The 20,404-nt window shown below is 35.8% G+C and overlaps 1 protein-coding gene across 3 annotated transcripts; it reads left to right on the top strand.

Moving 5' to 3' along the window:
• The first annotated feature begins 397 nt into the window (after positions 1-397).
• On the top strand, positions 398-14,094 carry Tis11 (Tis11 zinc finger protein). 3 transcript variants are annotated; one of them, XM_081725782.1, is made up of 2 exons: positions 398-568; positions 11,066-14,094. In XM_081725782.1, exons 1-2 carry the CDS (start codon positions 509-511, stop codon positions 12,269-12,271), a joined length of 1,266 nt encoding a protein of 421 aa, XP_081581908.1. In that variant the 5' UTR covers positions 398-508; the 3' UTR covers positions 12,272-14,094. The 3 variants fall into 3 exon arrangements, with proteins under 3 accessions (XP_081581908.1, XP_081581909.1, XP_081581910.1); XM_081725783.1 differs by lacking the exon at positions 398-568 and adding an exon at positions 1,138-1,170; XM_081725784.1 differs by lacking the exon at positions 398-568 and adding an exon at positions 2,548-2,708.
• The last annotated feature ends 6,310 nt before the right edge of the window (positions 14,095-20,404 follow it).

The following is a 20,404-nucleotide window of genomic DNA, read 5'->3' on the forward strand; positions in this document are numbered from 1 at the left end:
ACTTTCTAAACTGGAATCATCTACTGATATTAAAAAAAAAAAAAAAAAATCTCAATAGACCCTTTATTTATGCTAACAAGATGTTGAGGTTCTTTACAAAGAGAACCGGTGAAAATTCTGTGTTCAATAATTCGCAATGTTTTATTACACTTTTGCATACGCACAGACCACAATACAAAATGCGATATAGCCTAGCTCCATGAATGAATTTCGCCTTCTCTTTCGTCTCTCTTGCTTTCCCTGCATCACAAAACTCGCTCCCGAGCACCGCAAGACGAGACTCCACGAGATGAAATCAAGAGTGCTGCGCGTTTCGTTCCATGCGCTAGAACTGTGTCACGTGGCTCTCGACTATACAAGAATTGACGTCATTGAGTGACTTTCATTGGCTCCACGTCATAACACCGCCCCTCGAGTTCTTCATGAAGAGTGAGATTCTTCCGCTGCGAAGGCGCAGTTTGCTAGGAAAGTTCGGTCGGGTGGTTTGTGTAAAGCGTTAGTTAAAAAAATGTCTACGGCAGTCATGTCTGCCAATTCTATCTTGGACATAGGATTTGATATAATGAAGGTGAGTTGATTCACGAAAAGTTCATTGTTGCAGTAAATTGTGCGTTTATTTAAAGGAAATGAAGATGTACAAACTTTAAAGTGTGTTCTGCAAATGCCGCGAGTTGGGCAGAATTTGTGCCAGTAGTGTGTGCGACCGAACAGTGCTGTGAATCTTCTACAAAACAAGTGATTATAAAGAAAAATATTAAATCGTAAAGACTGTGTGTAACCATAGTCTTGATTGTCCGATTTTTAAAAATATTTATCACGTATGCAGGTTGTCCCCGGACATTTTTGTGTGTTCCTTCCGTTTGTTCCTCCTCTAAACCTGTGTTAGCGGCGAGTTTTGATCTCGTCCAACAAGTGGGAGTGTCTCGTTTCTCGATAGTCTAATGTTTTGGATGGACTGAGAATACTTGTCTGCGTGTGTTATTTTCTGTGGAATGTTTATTTATTGAGAAATTGTGATATCTTCGGGATCCTCCACTTACAATTATTAGTCCTTTTTCGTGTTGTGATTGTGTGTTAGAAAGTAGCATGATTTTGTTAAGGTGGATTCTTTTTCAGTATTAGTGTGTTGTGCGAGTACCATCGTCTTCGATCATGCTGGAAAAGTCTGTGGTAATTTCGTATAGTATTTTCTCATGGCTCACTTCTTTGTATGACTTTTTAGTAATGTGTATGTTTGCTTTTATCTCTTTATGTTAGTTGTAACAATTTTCCCGAGTTTAGTGCCCTAGTTCGGTTGAAAGGTCGGCCCTTTCTCTTTCCTAGTACAAATAATGAAAAATGCTTTAGCTTTCAGTTTCAGATAGTATTGGGAAGCTATTTTGGTATGCGAGTTCGGTATTGTTTTGAATTGACGAGTCGGAAGATGATTATCGACGACTTGTGTCGATATGTAAAGAAATTGTATATTCCATTTAATACCAACATTATAGTCGTAGTAGCTATGTTACAAGATGAAACATCTGTTTGAAATTATAACTTGCATTATCCGGGATGAGCGTGTTTTTATACTTGGTACCGTACTTGAAGGTCTACTTTATTCTTTATTCTGGCTTCTGAAAAGCATTTGTAGTCATCGGATTTGTCGCATAATAGTACATGCGAATAAATTGTCAAAGAGAACATTATGTATAATATTTAGATGAACGTTAGTTTATAATAATTAGCTCTTTTTGTAACTGTTTTCCAGTAGAGTATAGAGACGGGTCCGATCTGTTTTGTGTAGAGATTCGAAAGTTGCGTACAGAGAGAAACTTCAAGCGTTGGTGCCATTGCGATTGACGGTTAGCGAGAAGTGGGTCAAATGCAGGAAAAAGCGGAAAGCTATATTGTTACGGAATCGCTGGTAAATATTAATATTTTAAATGGTTGCAGCCATGATGAATTGTGCGTTGAGAGAATATTCAGTTTCGTTTTTTATTTTTCTTTACTGCGCAGCAGGATGATTATAATTGTTTAAACGTCTTGTATTGTAGCGTACTAAGCCGTCCATCATCATTCATTAAGATACTTTAATATTGTAAAAACAGGTGTTAGGAAATTAACATTGATATGTTTTGTATTATTGTCTGGTTCTTTGGGTGATGGCCAGCCATGTTTATGAGTAGAAACAGGCACATCGCCAAAGAGAAGCGTTGTGGTGGTATGTTCCTCGCGTTCACCGATCGCTTTCACTTGTTCATGCCAGCAGGTGAATCCAGCCCAAGAGGACTGGTGGGTTTAGCAGGTTGACAACCTGTAGAACGTGCGTGATGGTGGTTCGGCGGGTAATTTGCGTTACGAAAAGGATGTTTTTCCAGTTTGATGTCGACGGGCAGGAGTCAGAAATGATGAACAAGCTGTATTGCTTTGAGTCAAATTTGTATATTTTCAAGTGGGGATATGATTTTAAAAATGCTCACTAGTCATTTTGTGTACGTATTCTTTTAAGTTTTGCTTAAATGTAGCTTCGTAGATACATACGTATTCAGCGGATAGTGATCGGGTTGATACATTGCGACGATTACTTAACGTGTATTATGGGGTTGACCAATAATGTGACGCTTTAAAATATTCGTAGCTTGCAATGCGGTCTCGCCTTTGGACCACAATATGCGCGATTCATTGTGAAAGTGGATATGGTTCCGATGTTGTACAATTGAGAGGACAGGGTAGGTACAGCGTCGGCGTTTTGAAATTGAGTATTCTGATTAGTGTTGTATTGTTATTCGAATATTAGCATCACCAATTCTGATGATGCCCCTTATACATTTTTAGCAGTTAGGGTAAGTAGTTCCATAGTACTTGGCATGTATAGAAATTTATTAAGTTTAATTTCAAGGTACGAAGTGCTTGCTTATGTACCTTTTTGTAGGTGCTACTCCTGTCTTGCATTCAGTTGTTGACATGATTACGATTTTGAATGAATGTGCCGTAAATTTCTGTAGTCTGTCTATAAAAATAATTATTAGTGTTTGTAATGGTAATTGATAACGTTCGTGGGCGGGTTAATATGAGAGTAGCACGAAAAAATGCGGACGGGTTCCTTACTCCACTCGCTATTCGTTAAGAAAGGGCGTGACTTGTGGTTAGTGTATGTGAAAGTTTACACGATTGGGATTTTGGTTAACTATTATCAATATATATATTTTTATGTGCTTTGATAGCATGTGTATCAATCAGGAAAACTAATTGTGTGGTGCCTCACGTACAGTGGGTCGAGTTTGAATAGAGGTCCCGCTAGGTGGCAGAGAAGTTGCCGTTTGAATATACAAGCGTAGCGTACGTTCTAGTAAAATTTCGTCAAGACATTTTTGTGAGCGATGAATTATCAGTTTATCAACCCTTATCGTATTACTTATTGTTTAAAGTTAGTTTTGGTGACAAGAATGAAAGATTAGTAAATCAGGCTCCTGAATGAACTATCGTTTTTTATTTCCCTTGAATATCATGTTGAATACTAAAATGTAAGAAATTGGTGGTTAACGTAATTTTAATTTCCTATTCTGTTGATCGGTAACATTTTTACAATACAGTATTCCCGTTGCAGGGGAAAGTAGTGTTACTTAGCTCGGTATGTAGTGTTTTTACATTGATAGTGGATACAGAAGGCGAAAGGTAGGATAAGAAATAATATTCGAATGTTTACTATGTAGTAACGAGGTTAGAAACTCTGCAACCTATTTTACGTGTTTTTCTCTCGTCGGTGGTCCACGGGTATAGTTACGTAATTTGTGTTCGATTTAAAGGGTAATAGGGTAAAGGAAAGTGACATAGGAAACGGTAATAGTTTCTTGCAGATTTGTTACAGGTTGTCTTGAGTCATTCGGCAGAATATTCAGTAGGTCTGGTTTGTTATTATGCCCTTGATTTTCTGGAATCGACGTGATGTATATTTTTAAGATATTAAAAGTTAACACGCTAACATTAGATATAGTTATTATTTTAGTGATGGAAAACAGAAGTGTTCGTTTCATGTAAAGCATAGGTATGATGATTCATCCTGCTTAGTGTTGATGAGTGTGTAAAATGTCGGGAGATAAGTGTATTTTGAGATATCCTTTTAGGCAAATTCCATTTCCTGGAAATCTTAAGTGCTTCGTGGGGCATGGTAACGTGTTCCAGTCGTGCCTAGCTGATGGATGTTTCAAGGTCAGCTGGCATGCCATGCAGTTTTGTGTAAACTATTGTCCTTAGTCTTAGATGCAGTGGGGTGAATTCTTTTTACCAGTTCTAGAAAGGGAAGAAAGAAACATTTTACGTATCGTATTTATGGATGCCTTTAACTTTGCATACCCTTTTGAAGTTATACCAAGCTGGATTGTTTTGAAGGTTTTAGGCAATTAAATGTTCGTGAATGATGGTAGCCGATTGATTTCGGTTAATACTCATGTTGGAGCGCTTAGCAGCAGAACAGGGTCTGTATTTTTGATCCAGTATTTGTGTATCATGCTAGTTGTTGGGTTCGAATAATATTAATTTTGACGGCACTTAAATGGTAGAAATTGAAATGTTTAACGTGATTGTTGGGCCGTAAGGAATATTACTCGTACATTGTTTTCTATGTTTATAAGCGAATGAACACAGTGAAACCTTTAAGTAACGGACACAGATTAGATATGGTTGTATTAAAAGTAAACATACCGCAATAAAATGATGCAATATTATTATTAAATTCTGAAAATATCTACAGAACTATCAATCGTGTTGGGTAATTAGTTTTCTGGGAGAAGTCTGTCATGTAATCAGTCAGATATGATTGAGATTTGCTTGTAAGCAATGGATCAGCTCAAGTGACGAATTTAATATTGTTTCATATTGTACAAACGTATTTTCTTTTCTAAATACGCATGAGCGGAAAATAATTCCTGTCCGTTTTAAAAATGTTACTTAAACGTTAGGGTAAAAGAGTGACAGTAGGGTAAAAGAGTGACAGTCTCTGTATCAGTAGGTGTCTGTAAAACTGAGTTCTCTCATAATAATAATGATATATATTTACCGGCACAGACTGTTCCACTGTATATATTTAGCAAGTTATTATCACGCTATTCGTATGCAGTAAATAAGTATTTAGAGGGTATTAATATTAGTGTTCATTTTGTAAATTTCTGTCAGAGGACGAAATAATACATTTGTTCAGTGATCGATTACATATTACGCGAAGGAACCGTGGTTGCATTTCATTTTCGTTTCATATGCATTTGTGATTGCTCGCGCGGTGTGTATGGAATTAAGCTATGTACTGCAGTTCAAAGGATGTAATACACGAGGCAGTCAATGTATATTATGTATTAATGAAATTGAGTACAAAAACTACTTTCTGTATGTATATAAAGCATATGAAAGAGTATTCTATTAAATACAGCAAAGTGAGCTGTATTATTTAACGTGTGACTGGGATAAATACGATATGATTATTCAAATTTGAAGTCGTGTTGTGTAACTATTGATAATGTCAGGGCTAAATATATCTTGGATATCAAACAGAAGAAACACATTACCTCGGCTTTGAAATTAAATATGGTGAAAACAATTTTCCAGCAGTTCAGATCCATTTCAGTTACGAAACTGTTTCTCTTTTTTATGTCAATAAGGTATTTTGTCTTCATTGAGTGTAATGTGAAAGACATTGTCGGCTGTTGAGTAATCGGGAATACATGCCTGTTGGACGTAGTTCGAAGAGACTCAAGATCCAACGCTTGAGATTTTTCACTCCTTTCTGAAACAGTTCTATTTTGAGGCCTAAATCGTTAATTTTCCACCTTCCCTCGAAATTGTGGGTGGAAGTAATTCAGTAAAAATTATATATGAAAGGAATTGCCGATCGTATTGTATGCTCACAGATGTGGAGGCTATACTTAGTTGAGTACTGTATACCCACAGATGGTTGTTGTTAGTCTGGCTTTTTAGCCTCGATTCACAGGTAATTCTCAGTTAAACCAAAATATTTCTTATCTCGTCGGAAGTTAAACCAAGGATGATACCTGCTATCTATAGGAATGCAAATTTGGTAATATTATAGGATCAAAATGTAAGATAGAATGCAGTTAAGCATTTTATTGGCTTTTGTATTTATTTTTTTATTGAAACATCGGCTTAGTGGTAGAGCGGTTACCTATGGTTCGATTCCAGCTTGCCTTACCTGGGCTTGTGTTAAGACATGGTGTGCATTTTTCTTTCTTTAGTTATTCTACTTCATTTATTCCATCATCAACGATCTAATCATAGCTTCTCGTCGCACCTCACTTGAACCTCGGTGTGGATACGTAGGACGTAAAAATAAACAAATAAATAAATGGGAAAATTGTGTTTTAAGGTACTAATATTCTTCGTAAACCATTACTGAAAATGTATGCACGCTTTTCGAGTGTTAACTTTGCGAGTACCAAAGGGATTTGGGTTGAATCTCGCATAACAGAATCAGATTCCTGCAAAACGTAATGTATGCACAAATGTCGCTATGATTGGACATAGTGTTAACAATTTTCGTGTGTACTTCTCTCACTTTTTTTTTAACGTGCTTAGCCAGGAAATGCTAAACGTCTGTAGCTTTTTCTTCAGTGCTCGAGGAGCTGGCACTTTTGTGGAGACTATACGCACTTTTGCATTCCACTAAAATATTCATTCAGTTGAATTCATAGATCCTGTTCAACATAAATTCAAGTTTCTGTTTTGTTCAAATGTCCTTGCCTTTGGCGTGGGAGACCCGGGTTTGATTCGCGGCTGGAGTTCATGTTCGGATTCCACGTTAATCAGTAAGTCCACGTCTCATATTGCCTCGTTGCTGAACGGGACGTTACATCAACTCAACTCGATAGTCTACATATCATGCAAATCATAAACACAGGATATTTAATGCTAACTTTTCCTTTAGTATCATCGAAGATTATTGAAAATAAATGTAACGTTAAATTTCTCGTGTTGAGTAGTCGGTTCCCTCATACCGAAACATTGTATTGATTTCAGGAAGTGCGTTGCGAATTTGGTGGTTACACGAACTGCAGACGCCTTTGTTAAGTGTTGAGCTTTATCGCCGTTATTTTGAGGGTAATCAGCGTGAGGGTAAAGGTTGATGATCGGGATATGAAAAGTGGTACATAAATGCACGATGTTTAACAGCTCAATAAGGTATAAATTCAAATTTCTGTTGTATGTGGTTTGATCAGTAACTATTAATATCGTTAAGTAAGAAAAGACAAATTTGACTCGCTGTTGGAGCAGGTAATAGTATTTTAATAGGGATAACAAAGCATGTGAATTCTTTCTGTAATGCTTGTACGATTGGTATCGCTGTATGCAGGTTGTAAGATTTCATTTGTATGTGGAGTGCCTGCATCGTAAGTTAAGGGTCTGTAGAACTTGGGATAAACACTAACGTAGTTAAGATCTCAGTGAATCCGGGGTCGCTTTTACTTTTTATTAAAAAACAACGTAAATCCAGGTACATTCGGAAACAGTCACACTGTGTATTCGTGATGGAGATAATTTCTTGACTTCCCTTTGAAATCAAAATTAAGTTGTTTCCACGGGCTAATAGATAAAACAGTGTAAGTTTCACGTATGAAACTATAATTTATATACATCTGCTGCGTGTTGTTCGCTTTGTTCGATAAATTTTTACTTCGTGATTTTTGTACTTAATTTTCGTGTTCAATGGGAATTGAGAGGATACCTACAAGAGCTATACACGGGAGGATTACTTAAAGCTTGCGATGCACTTTTGTTTACATGTGGAACTTCGCGGTTGCTCGTATTGGGGAATGTTTAAGGATGTATGGGATTTAAAGGCAAGTTGGAAAAGCGGGAAATGATTGACTCTAAGACCGACAGATGAGTTTTTCTGCGATTAAGCGTCCGCTTTAGGTATCCGAACCGTAAGGTTATCAATTGTACTGCAATTCTTTCCGAAACATTTTAACCTCACACGTGGTTTTAAAAGTGTCTTAATTCTAATGATTCACTTGTACAGTGTCTCACCCAGGCGCGTGGTCATCTTTTCTATATCCGTCAAACGTAATCTATTCAGAATGCCAAATAAGAATGTAGTCAAAATGTCAAATCCCCCCCCCCCCCTGGTGCGAGAGGTCTTGTTTGATCTCCGGCCAGGTAAGATTGTCCGTGGATTTTCTCGAGATACTCCCGTCTTCCCACTTTCATCTCACTAATTCTTCTATAATCATTCATTTTCATCTCCTTTAGACTAAGAAGGGCACAATCATATAAGGTTAAAATTGAATGATTTCGCTTTTTTTTTTTCTTTCTTCCTTTTCATGTCAAAATTCACTTGTCTTCGTTTCATCGCTATTATATATTTCGCGGTTTATCTCTTAACTTTAGGATGTATGACGTATTCTGCCTTTCGAAAAGTTTACATTATTTTCCGTGGCGATCTTTGTACGTCCATGTCTAATTCGTATAGCACAACACGTCGAGGGAGTTAGTTTCAAAGTAGTTTTATTGTTGTGGTTTCAGAAACATGCCTAGGACTACACCTAACTTTAGCAAATTGCATATTTAGTGTATTTGTAGATAAGTTGTTTTGTTTATATTGCGTTCTTTGAGTCCTGTATTTGCATTGATGTTCCGCTTGACTTAATTAGTACCCAGCAAGAATAGTTCTTCGGTTTGGTTTGTACCAATTGTTCATGTGTTGCCCTCTCCTGTTTTCTCAGTGATTACGGAACACACGGGTTGATGACGAGACTGCTTACTTCTCCATCAAGTTGTAACTTGTGTGTGTGCGTGCGTAAAAAAAAAAACATTTTGCGAGTGATCGTGTGTGCGTAAATATTAGAATTGAGGCTGTTTGGTGATTACAGCGTATTTTACAATTATTTTTCTGTTAAATTTCGAAATACTTCCTACCAATTCTTGGTTAGCACCTGATTTTTTGTACTGTAACATAGTTTCGTAAGTGCAGTATGAAGATATATATATATATATATATATATATATATATATATATATATATATATATATATATGTGTGTGTGTGTGTGTGTGTGTGTGTGTGTGTTCGCTTGCAAATTTATTATTGGTAAAATGTTCGTTGCAGTTGTTTATACATAAAATATGCAGATTGCTTGTGGAACACACATTAATGATGTACTCTTCAGGCATTAATTCTTGGTTGAATTTGGCTGCATTTTCACCCAAATTTTCTTGTGAATACTAAAATAATGATAAATGTGAGATAAATTGCTATGATGTAGAGTGGTCCGTATTTATGGTAAAGTGTTACTTAGTTTAAAGTAGATGAAAGTATAACATTATTTTGCAAGGTTTCAGGTGAAAGACTACAAGACAGTAGTAGTTGCATAACACTGTTTTGAACGACACAAGTTGTGCCCTCATGTGGTTGTTAATATTGTTTTAAATTTTTGTGATTTAAACCTCAAATTATTCATTTAGTAATGTTCTGATCAATCTTTTCTCCCAATATTTAGACTGAAACATTCGTCCACTTTTTCCTCAGGGACACTGATTTACTTCTTCTTACAATACCGAACTTCAGATGTTTTTCTGTGGTGTCATTGTGAATATTGTGTAATTTTTTCGATAGTTTGATGGACACTTATCTTTCCCAATAGTAAAAATGATCATTTATTTTTAACACAACCATATATACAGGTGGCCCGAAAGTAGGTATACAGTCCCGTACTACATTTTATATCATTTGCTTATCCATACAGGTGTTGACTTGGTTTCTTCATTATTTGTTCTTAATTTCTTTTCACTTATACCTGAAGCTCGGAACAGACCGAAGCAAATAAATGCATTATCTTAATGAATTACAATGTCATACTTGATCGGTGCTGGTATGTATACCTTCTTTTGGAGCATCGTATATAACGCCAACTTAGTTCTGAGAAAGGTAGGTCGTCGTAAGTATCGAAAAATGTTACGTAATGTTCATAATTGCCACTGTTACGACAAACAGAAAAAAATGTACAGATCATGTTGTAAGTAGAATTTGAGCCATTTTTTGCCCCTGAAAAGGTGTGGCAATGTTTCCCGAAAATATTTTGAGGTGTTACAATGTGATATACATTCGATAAGTAGATTTATTTTCATTTAAATCGTGTGGAGACTGACCTCGTAAATGAGGTTTGGAATGTTGCGGAACCAATTGACTCTGTTATGCAGGATATGTCTCTGTATTAAAATATGTTGCAAATCTTATTCTGGATGACCATTACACCGGGTGTTTCAAAAGTTCGGGTCTACAAGCCAACCCGGTTATAAATATAGATACAGATAAAAAATGGAAAGAGGAAAGTTGTTGAATAGATTGTTTTGTATTTAAAGTAATGGAATGTTTTCCAATCGTATCAGCTGTTTGGGTTCCATATTGGTAATGTACGTAGAAAAGCAACCTGTTCCGTTGGGCACTTGCCATACCAACAATACACCATTGTTGAGAAACATTTTTGAGTTCTAGGTTCTCACAACAATGTGCACATTCACCTTGCTATTTTTGCGGGCCTTTACGTTTAGTTCAAACAGCTGCTGGACAAACTATTTTACGTTGAAAATATTTTTTTTTTTTTTTTTCGTAACGTAGTTGGCCTGTGGCCCCGGACCGACTTTTGAAACACCTTCTATATGAATTTACTGTGTAAGATTTGTTAATGATTTATTGTTTGTATGTTCAAATCTCTCTAAATCAGAATACAGCTGTAATCTCTCTTAAATATGTGGAAGTGATTTTGATTTCATCCCACGTAAAGCTGAATAAACTTGTCAGTCTATCCTTCCTTTCATTTTTTAACTTTAAACATAATAGTGCTTTTTACATATGCGTTGTTAATGCTAAGCTTTTCATTGCAATGCGGTATTATTACATGTCAATTTATTTTGTGTATTTTTTTTTTTCCCAAGATAGTGAAACTTTTGAATTACTTCCATACTCTGTTATACAGATCAGACAACTGTATATTCTGATTTCAGATTGATTTTGAAATTAATTTAATCGCAACTTAATTAATATAATGTAATACTGAAGTTTGATTTCCTTTTTATCATTTCAGAATAACAATATTCAGGCTGTGCAGAAGGCCCGATGGGCGACAGACAATAAAGCTGTGGGAACTCCAGTTGGCTTGCAACCTCTCACTAGAAGGAATTCCAATCCGGTTTGTTCCAGCAATGTCATGAACAACAAACATAGTCATACTTCGTTGTTGTCCCTAAACAGCGACAATAATTCCAGTAGCCTTTTAAATAACAACAATAACAATAACAATAATAATCAGATGTCAGGCCACAGAAAAGCAGATAGGACCCACAGCGATCCAGTGGGGAATTCCAACGCTTTGCACCAAAATTCCAAAACTAACATCAACACCAGTCGATACAAAACCGAGTTATGCAGGCCTTTTGAAGAAAGTGGCTCCTGTAAATATGGAGACAAGTGCCAGTTCGCACATGGAGCACATGAGCTCAGGACATTGGTGCGGCATCCAAAGTACAAAACCGAACTGTGCAGAACCTTCCACACAATTGGTTTCTGCCCTTATGGACCCCGTTGTCATTTCATCCATAATGCAGAGGAAGCCAGAAGTAAAGCAAGTCAGGCAGTGCTGGGCCCTCGTTGTCAGTTTATTCTCAATGAAGAAGAAGCAAGGAGTAAAGTGAACCAGGCACTGCCTACTCCCCCTCAAGCAATGAATCGTCCCAAACCGCTCAATTTTGGCAGTGCCTTTAGTCTCGGGTCCACAGCGGATTCACCTTCTCCACCATCAAGCTTGAGTGAGTCCCCAACCTCGCTAGGAACATTCTTTTCAGAGGACATGTTTTCCAACAACAGCCCATTTTCTCCTAGTCCCGCTACTCCTTCGGCAAACACAGCATTTTCGTTTGCCCAAGAATTCTCCTTGGTTCGTCTTAATTCTTTCGGTGGAAGAGTGGTGTCTCCCCAGAAACAGCAACAGTCGCCAGTTACTTCACCTACTGTCGTAACTCCCCCACCTGCAACGCCACATTCCGTAACAGCAATGAATCGACGTAATTTGGGGGATATGGAGACGCCAGTAACAATACGCGAACCATTGATTCTTTCTGGGCTTGATCCTGCTGCATCCACCGTTGGATCTCTTAGTGCAGACATGGACAACCTAACTCTTGCAGGCAGCCCGAAAGAAACTGCTCGTGCTGCTAATTCACCTCAGGAAACTGTAAGATCCCCACGACTTCCCGTGTTTAATAATCTTAGCAGAAAAATTGAAGATCACTAAAACAGTGAGGATGGATAAAGGGGTGGTTTAAAATATCGTTGAAGTGTGACTGATATATCATGTAATGAAGGGGAAAAAATGAGTTTAAAAAAAGTTTTTCATCAGTTTTGAATTGAGTCATACATAAGAGCAGGTGAATGTTTAACAGTAAATGTGTAACTTATTCAATTTGGGCTTGCAATTTAATTTTTTTATGCGAAACTTTTTATTGAAAGTATTAGGGCTTCCAATGATGTTGAATCACTGATATTTGTGAGAAAATATGTACACAAGGAAAGGTTAAAAGAAAACAAAAGAGATAATAATAAATATTGAAGCGTCAAATTTTTACCAGAATAGCGAGGTTGCGTGGGGCCAATGATATTGTTTTTATTATAAATTATTACTATTATTTTTCAGTGCGTTAAATGACATTTTCTCTCACGATGGGAACAAAAACATTTAATGAAGAATGTTGTTAATTCCATAGTCAATTCAGGATATCATTATTTAATTTTAATATTTTTTCAGCTCATTTATAGTGTGTATGTAATGTATGTACGAGTCTGTAACTATTTTAAAAGAGCTGATTCTCTTTATTATGATAAGGCAACTTTTTTCTCGTAAAGTTTTGCCAAGTGATTATATATATTATTATTATTATATTTTCTCATATTTTTTAATTGTGTAGAATTCTACCCAGGTGTTAACTTTCTTGAGGAAAAAAAAATAAGCGTGTGGTATTATTACTATTGTAGCACTGTTTCTCTCTCGCAATCATGTATTTTTTTTCCTGGTTTGATTACTTATTGCACTTTTTATACATTTGTATTTGAAGAAAAGAAGTGATGAAAACAGCTGATTTATTAATGCATTCCAGAGTGATGAGAATGTAAACTATTTCGTGAATATGTGGGAGGGGGGTGGCGTGGTGGAGGTTTTTACTTTTTTTGGAACGAGAGAACAAGCCCTTTTCTTTCATCCCGGTTGAGTTCAATGGCTTAATTTATTTTGTAATTAAGTGTGTAATTATTTCGTTCATTTTTTCTCATGAAAATAAAAAAAGTTGTAAGACACCTTATATGCTTGGATAGAATTCTATATCATCTTGGACTGATATATCTTTAGATTGTCTATTCGTATGTATGTATTTATGTAACTTATTATTTATATTCAGAAAAAAATAAATGCTGTATTTATCGGTTATAAAAACCAAGTTTTTTGTGGTAAGAAAAAAACGTTTGTTTTATATAATATATCTCTTAAATTATGTTCTTTGTTAATAACCTTAAAGAGCCTCTAGAAAGAATGATGATACTATAAAACAAAGATCTTAATGTGATTTGTATAGTTTTTCATCCTTGAAAGAGAGAACTCCCTTTGATAAAGTCCAAGCAAAAACCTGAGCATAACAAGTGATTGTGTGACGTAGTGTGGATTTTTTTTCTGTAAGTATCAAAAAGAAGAGTTGAATGAGCGATTGATTGTGATATGAACGTTGGGTGATATAAACAAAAACATTACAGAAAAAAGAAAACAAAATTGTATAAATCAAGGTATTTCTGTATGTGTGGTTTATGATCTCGGGAATTAGCTTGGACAGGTTCGAACATCAGGGAGTGAGGTGTATGTGAAAGATAACATCAGTGGGTACACAACTATATTTATTATTGAGTGCTTTCAATAGAAGAGTTGATTATTTCACTAACTTTTTTTTTTTCTGTTATTTATGTTACGCAGTTTTAAGTTTCCTATTATGTACCCCTCTGCATGCATCGTTATAAAACATGTACCTGTCCAGAGGAGAAAGAGGATGAATATATAATTTTCTAGCGTTTTCAGAAGTTACTTTTTTCATTTTTGCATTGATTCACTATGTAACCCCTCTCCGGAGTAGCGTTAAGGGTTTTCATTATAACTCCTACCATTATTATTATTATATAACAATACACAAACAATCGTAACTTTTGAAAGGAAATTGTTTGCTTACATGATACAAGTGGACAGTTAAAAGATTAAATAAAAAATAAAAAGGAAAGCTTCATATCTAAGGTGTACCAGATTTTCGAAGATCCCGGGCTTTTGGTTGCTACAAATGCTGTACGTTATTTTGACAGAATTACTACGTGCAGTTCTGTAAAGGTATGACGACTGAACATAGATGAAATTTTTAACAGTTGATTTCGGTCAAGTAAATGAAAGTTTTGCAGCATATAGTTCACCATAAAAGTATAAGTGGCGAATCCAGGAAGCTGTGGAGTCTACGGGGTAAATACCGCATTTTGTACATACTAGATGGCTTATTTTCTAAATTATTCGATGTTCTTTTTTTCTTTATTCATTAAAAATCAACACATGGTGGAGGCTAGGAAAACCCTTAATGATCTACTTTCAAGTGAGCTGTAAGTGTGTTTGGTTCTATAAAGTTCAGGTCAAGTTTAATTCCGTCGAATTTGTTGATACTATAGAGGGAGTATCTTACTCTGTTTCCTATTTTTATAGCATTAATAGCTTGAAAAGGCGAATTTGTTTGGATTGCCATTGTCATTTTTGACGAGAGCTAAACGTGATCTGAATTGGATATTATAAGCAGGGCCTGTCTTTTAAGTTGTGACCCCAATTGGGACCTAATTTTGGTTGGTTCGAGGTTCGCTGCCAATTTACAATGTGTTATTTGTGTTTCACAAGCCAAGAATATATTACTCTAGCACGGGGCCCAATTGAGATCTTCAGCTAAAGGCCGGCCCTAATTATGGACAACTGCATGTATGTGCTTTGCTGGTGTTTAATTCATAAGAGGTAGTTTCACAACGTGAGAGCTTGATCAGTGGTTCTGATCCTGGTATGAGAGAGGTCTTACCTCAAGTAGCTTTTGGTATTAAAATGGGACCAGTTCACCAAATATATATATGAAGGGTTCGATTTTGAACGGGGATATTCGCGTATCTTCCATTTCCAGTTATGTGGAATTACTGCATTCTATCTGAAAAGGGAGGTCAAGCTACTGGAAAAAAGACGGGGTGGAGAGTTGTTTCATATCAATCTTTGCCTACTTTTGCAGACCGATGCAGAAGCTGGAGCATGTAAATCAACAAATAATGAAATTTCTGTGTAATCGTGTACTAGTTGGAAAATACTCAGAATCTCTTCAACAAAGGACGTATTGTAATGATCTTTTGACATATTACTTAATGACGAACTGAACCAGAATGAAGAGTATACAGGCGGGGGATGGGTACTAGTTTACTCATTTAATGAAGCGGAGACATCAAATATTTTCTCTCTGTTCTACGAAAAGATAAAGTAATGGTCCAACATGTTAATGCCGCTGTACCGATAGACGCTTCATGGAACATCTTGTTCTTGGAAATATTCTACAGTATTACTAAAACGAAACTGGAGAAAGCATCACATAGAAATACTCACGTAAGAGTTTCGGCAATGTAATATGGCCTTCATCAGGCACGTTATAACTAGCCTGATTGTCTGATGAAGGCGGTATTACATTGCTGAAACTTACACAAGCATTATTAATATATATTTGGTGCTTTGGTCAGTGTTTTATTATTATTATTATTAACCCCTGTAGTATTGTAATAAATAACAATCGGAAAGTCTATGTAGGGAAATCGTATATTAAGGGTCTTCACTACAGTGAAATTAAACTACCGCTAATTTTAGTTTTTCTATGATGTCTTCAAAACAAAAATATTCGAAAAGCAGAAACGTAGTGAACTAGACAATAGGATTTTGCGTGTGATATCTTTACCACAATTCGCCTATCTGCTTTTGGTATGCTGCTATTTACAGAACCCGCAAAAAATGCTAAATCTGTCTACAGTTGAAATCGAAAGCAGATAATGATCTGTGGTAACGCTATCACATGCAAAATCGTATTGTCTAATTCACTACGTTTCTGCTTTTCGAATATTTTTATTTCTTTTGGAGATATTACAGAAAAACTCTAAAATTAGAGGTAGTTTAATTTCGCTGTAGTGAAGACCCTTAATATAAATATGATAAAATTACGAACTTTACCCATGATGCTTTGGTATAGCTACATTAAGGTATCAGTCATTAATTGTGCCGAGATACAAAGTGAAAAGTTAGGGCTCGTGTCAAATTGAAGCTTTTAAATCCATGCTAGCCGTATCTATTACTCTCTTATCTAAAAAATTACTGAGAAATTTTAATATTTTGTTTCTGCAGTGTAAGAAAACTTGGATTGCAAATGAAGTGAAATCTGTAAGTTGTGCGTCCTACGGTTATGCCGGCTAGGCTGAAGGAGGCTGTGATACGAAATGGAGGAAATGGGAGAGTCCCGAGGAAACACACGCACATGGTGTTTATCCACCACGAAGCACACTTGGCGAGAACTGGGATCGAACCAAGGACCCCATACACTAAAGGTGAACGCTCTACCACAGTGCCACCGCGGTCCTCTGGGGATTGGAGTTCGAGCTGCTTTTACAATGAGATTATCGAACACCATCGATACTTGATCACTTAATTATCTCACAATACAGAAGTACCGATAGTTAATTTAAATGGTGTGAGAGGAGAAAGTTTAGTCGGGTCAAGAATTAAGCGAATCAGTTTCGCGCGCGCACACAATTACATTATACAGGGTGGCCCAAAAGTAGGTAAACACCCTCGTATTGATTAAGTATAACATTCTAGCTTATAGTTTATTTGCTTCGGCTGTTTCGAGCTTAAGTAACAAGACATTAAGAACAAATAATGAAGAAACTTAAGTCTACCTGATAATGATATAAAAAGCAATAAGCTGATCAGTACGGGATGCAAAAGATTTTACCATGCCGCAGTGTCTAGTCTACCACGTGAAGGAGTTTGGTTTGGTTTTTGGTCAACCAAACACACTAACAAGCTGAATTTTACCAACCCTGGCCTAAATATAGCGTTTTACCTGAAGTGAAGTATGAGTTTTTGAAAGTAGAATGTATTTTAAATCCAGTCAAAAGCCATTAGATGAGTGTTAGCGAAGCTTCTACTATTCGACTTACACTTGTGTCCGTGTTCCATGATGACTCTTAAAGCTTACCAGATTTTAATGAAAGTATGCGCCATCCTTCCACTTGCATAAATTACTTTATTGGTTAAGTCTTAATTCAAGTTCGTATAAGGAGATAAAATCCATCTTATGTTGCAAGTTTACACGTGTACATGCAAGGCAATTTTCCCATGTATACCACCTAAAAATGTTTCGATTATTGTGTAAACTTTCCGTACAGTTTAGGATAAAAAGCTTAGAAGAATGAAAGTACAATGGCTCCCGTCCCTGGATTTCATAAATATGTTAGTGTAATGTGTCGTAAATTTTCTGTCCAGACTGCCCAATCATTCACTAAAGATGAAGTTAAAATCAGTAAATAAATAATTACCCCTCTCCCGATTTTGTTTCACAATAGATTACTGTATATAAAACTCATTTGGTGTTAATACAGTATTATGTGGATTTTCCATAATTGTCTGTGATTGGGATTAAAGTTGTAAAAAAAAACGTTAATTTAGCCCTGTAATGTGATATGGATTACTCAACTTCACCCCCAAACATTAAAAAAAGAAAATATTAATTTTCATAGTATTTGAGGCTTCACATTCTCGGGGATCATGGCTCAGTGGTAGTGTTTATACCTTTGGAGCGTGGAGTCCCTGGTTCGATTCCCGACTCTTGTATACCACTATAAATAATGTTCTTCCATCAAGCATTCGCTTGCTTTAATCATAGTCTCCCTTAGCCTAAGGGCATAATCGTGGGGCGTTAAACAGATTTTTATTTTCACAAACATCCTCACTATATGTATTTAAAATTAAATCAGGAACGAGAGTCGAGAGGTGAGACTCAAAGTATAAAAAATTATGTTCCACGACAACTTTTCGTAAATATTATTCAATTTTAACACAACATTGTGTATTTGTCGGAGATCATATGGTTTGGGATTTAAATTACTGAGTGAAAGGATCGCACGATTTAACAACGCACATCATCACTAGTTTAGTTAAATTTTACCTATGTATTTCGGGGGGGCCATGAAGCAATGATGATTGATAGTTACTCCCGTAGGCATTCATGGGGGGTCGATTTCGACCGGTAGGGATCAATTGGGTAGATATCTCCCATCAACGGACTGGGTTCCTAACTTATGACCCTCTACCTCCCAAATTGATTGTGAAGAAGTAGTGACCTAAATAAGTCTGCCTCCTATGAGCTTCTACATTAAGTAGTTCTTGAGTTCTTGTCTTCCGGACGGATCGAATTAATACATAAAGGAGCTTCCGGTAAAACTGTAAAAATAACTAATTGCAATTAATTCTTTTAACATTAAAGTACCGATAGTAGGTGGGAGTATTTTTGATTCAAAAGGAGTACCGGTATGTACAGTAACTTTTGGTTATTGCACTTTTAGGTGTGCGAATGCAGTTTTATATTATGTGTAGTGCGAATGAATGCTCGCAAATTAAATTTGGGAAGCCGAGGGTGACAGATTAAATTACCATTTTATTACTTTTTTTTGTGTGGGATACTTAATGATCATGATCTCACATTGTTTTCATGGTCGTACCTTTGAACAACATAACTCATGAAACTATCTATCGAACAATGACTAAAAAGATCAAGACAGTGTCGGGGAAAGATTTGCAGGACAGTTAATAGATCAAATAGGTGAACAAACAGTGAAAGCTTGCTACTAAAAATCCAAAGAGTCCTCCCTTCTTGAAATACCATTTAACTGTGAAAATAGGTCTCAGTTTCGCTAATTATCGAGTTACATTAATTCAAAGAAGAATATAAAAAGCAAAGGATGCTATTTACATATGCTAAGTATTTTTGGAGATCTAAAATGAGATCTGTTCCATGAAGCAAATTTTCCTATATAACTTCTTACTCGTAGCAAATCATCGGGATTTTATTCGATATATTCTGGATACCATTTTTTTTTTTTTTTTTTTTATTACAGAATCCACAAGGGGATTCAAGAGTTATTTTTGGGACGAGCTTACTTGCATTAATGTTTACATTGATGATGATGTACATTGTTGAAGTGAGCGATCCTTTCTTTCACTAAATACAACCCCCAAAGTTTTGGAGTAAGTCTCTAATCTCCGATAAACACGCAATCCTCTATAAAAATCTTTGGCAGAGCGTGCTCCCTAATTATTGGCCCATTACAACTGCAAGCAATTAAAAGAGTTGATGCAAGAACCAGGTATGTCCACATTTAGAATTTTTTTTTTTCCGGAGTTGCTTGCTTTTTGCTCTAACTTCACGATGAACAAACACTGTATGTAGATACCCCCTTTTACATTATGAATATAATCGTCGGATCCACACTGGAACATGTGAAAATCTCAAATTCGCTAAGAAATCGACCTATCTGGTTCTTGCATTCAACCCTTCAATTCATATGATTGGAAATTCGTAGAAAAAAGATAATGTGTATTCGAGAAAATTGTATATTTTATGAAAGTTATCATAGAACTTTGGTTTAAATCATTGGGGCGGAGATGAGCAAGTTGTAACTGCAAGAAGGGACTATGTGAAAACCTCAATAAATACAGATAATAGAATAATGTTGTGGTAAAATCGAATAATATATTTAATCTGAGGAGGATGATTTACTCTCGTTCTCTTATTAAATTTATTTATTTATTTATTTATTGAACAAATTCCCAGATACAGCATAACTTTGCCATTTTACATAGGAAAATGTTAACAAAAGCAACGAAAAAAAAAAAACAAGACCAATAACAACATAGAAGTGTCAAAAAAAGAGTGTAAAAGTAATATTATTCCGTCAAAACTCGTTTAATTGCTTTTTCAAACACCGGATAGCTCGAAAGAAATGTCCACATCAGTTGTTACTTGATTATAACAGTTTAATATTCTGTTTAAAAAAAAATAAAATAAAATAAAACCCTCATTGCTCATTCTTGAGTGATTTTAACCCCAAGCACAGAAGATTATAGAAAAGGGTCAAATAAAACATGCATAATATTGTATCAAAATCAAATAATTTAATGAAGTATCTTGAATCTTTTTTTTAAAGGTTGTACTATTACTACTTTATTATTTATTGATCTTATTTCCATTTAGAGTAAATGACTGTGAAGCCTTAAAGAAAATGTACGACA

The sequence above is a fragment of the Thermobia domestica genome, chromosome 9, assembly GCF_964235325.1.
Source record: "Thermobia domestica chromosome 9, izTheDome1.hap1.1, whole genome shotgun sequence".
Taxonomy (NCBI): Eukaryota; Metazoa; Arthropoda; class Insecta; order Zygentoma; family Lepismatidae; genus Thermobia; species Thermobia domestica.

Excerpts from the sequence above, each read along its gene's own strand:
- Tis11 (XM_081725782.1), top strand. The coding sequence starts at position 509 with ATGTCTACGGCAGTCATGTCTGCCAATTCTATCTTGGACATAGGATTT. Across the intron at positions 569-11,065 it reads TAGGATTTGATATAATGAAG|AATAACAATATTCAGGCTGT; the intron begins GTGAGTTGATTC and ends TTATCATTTCAG.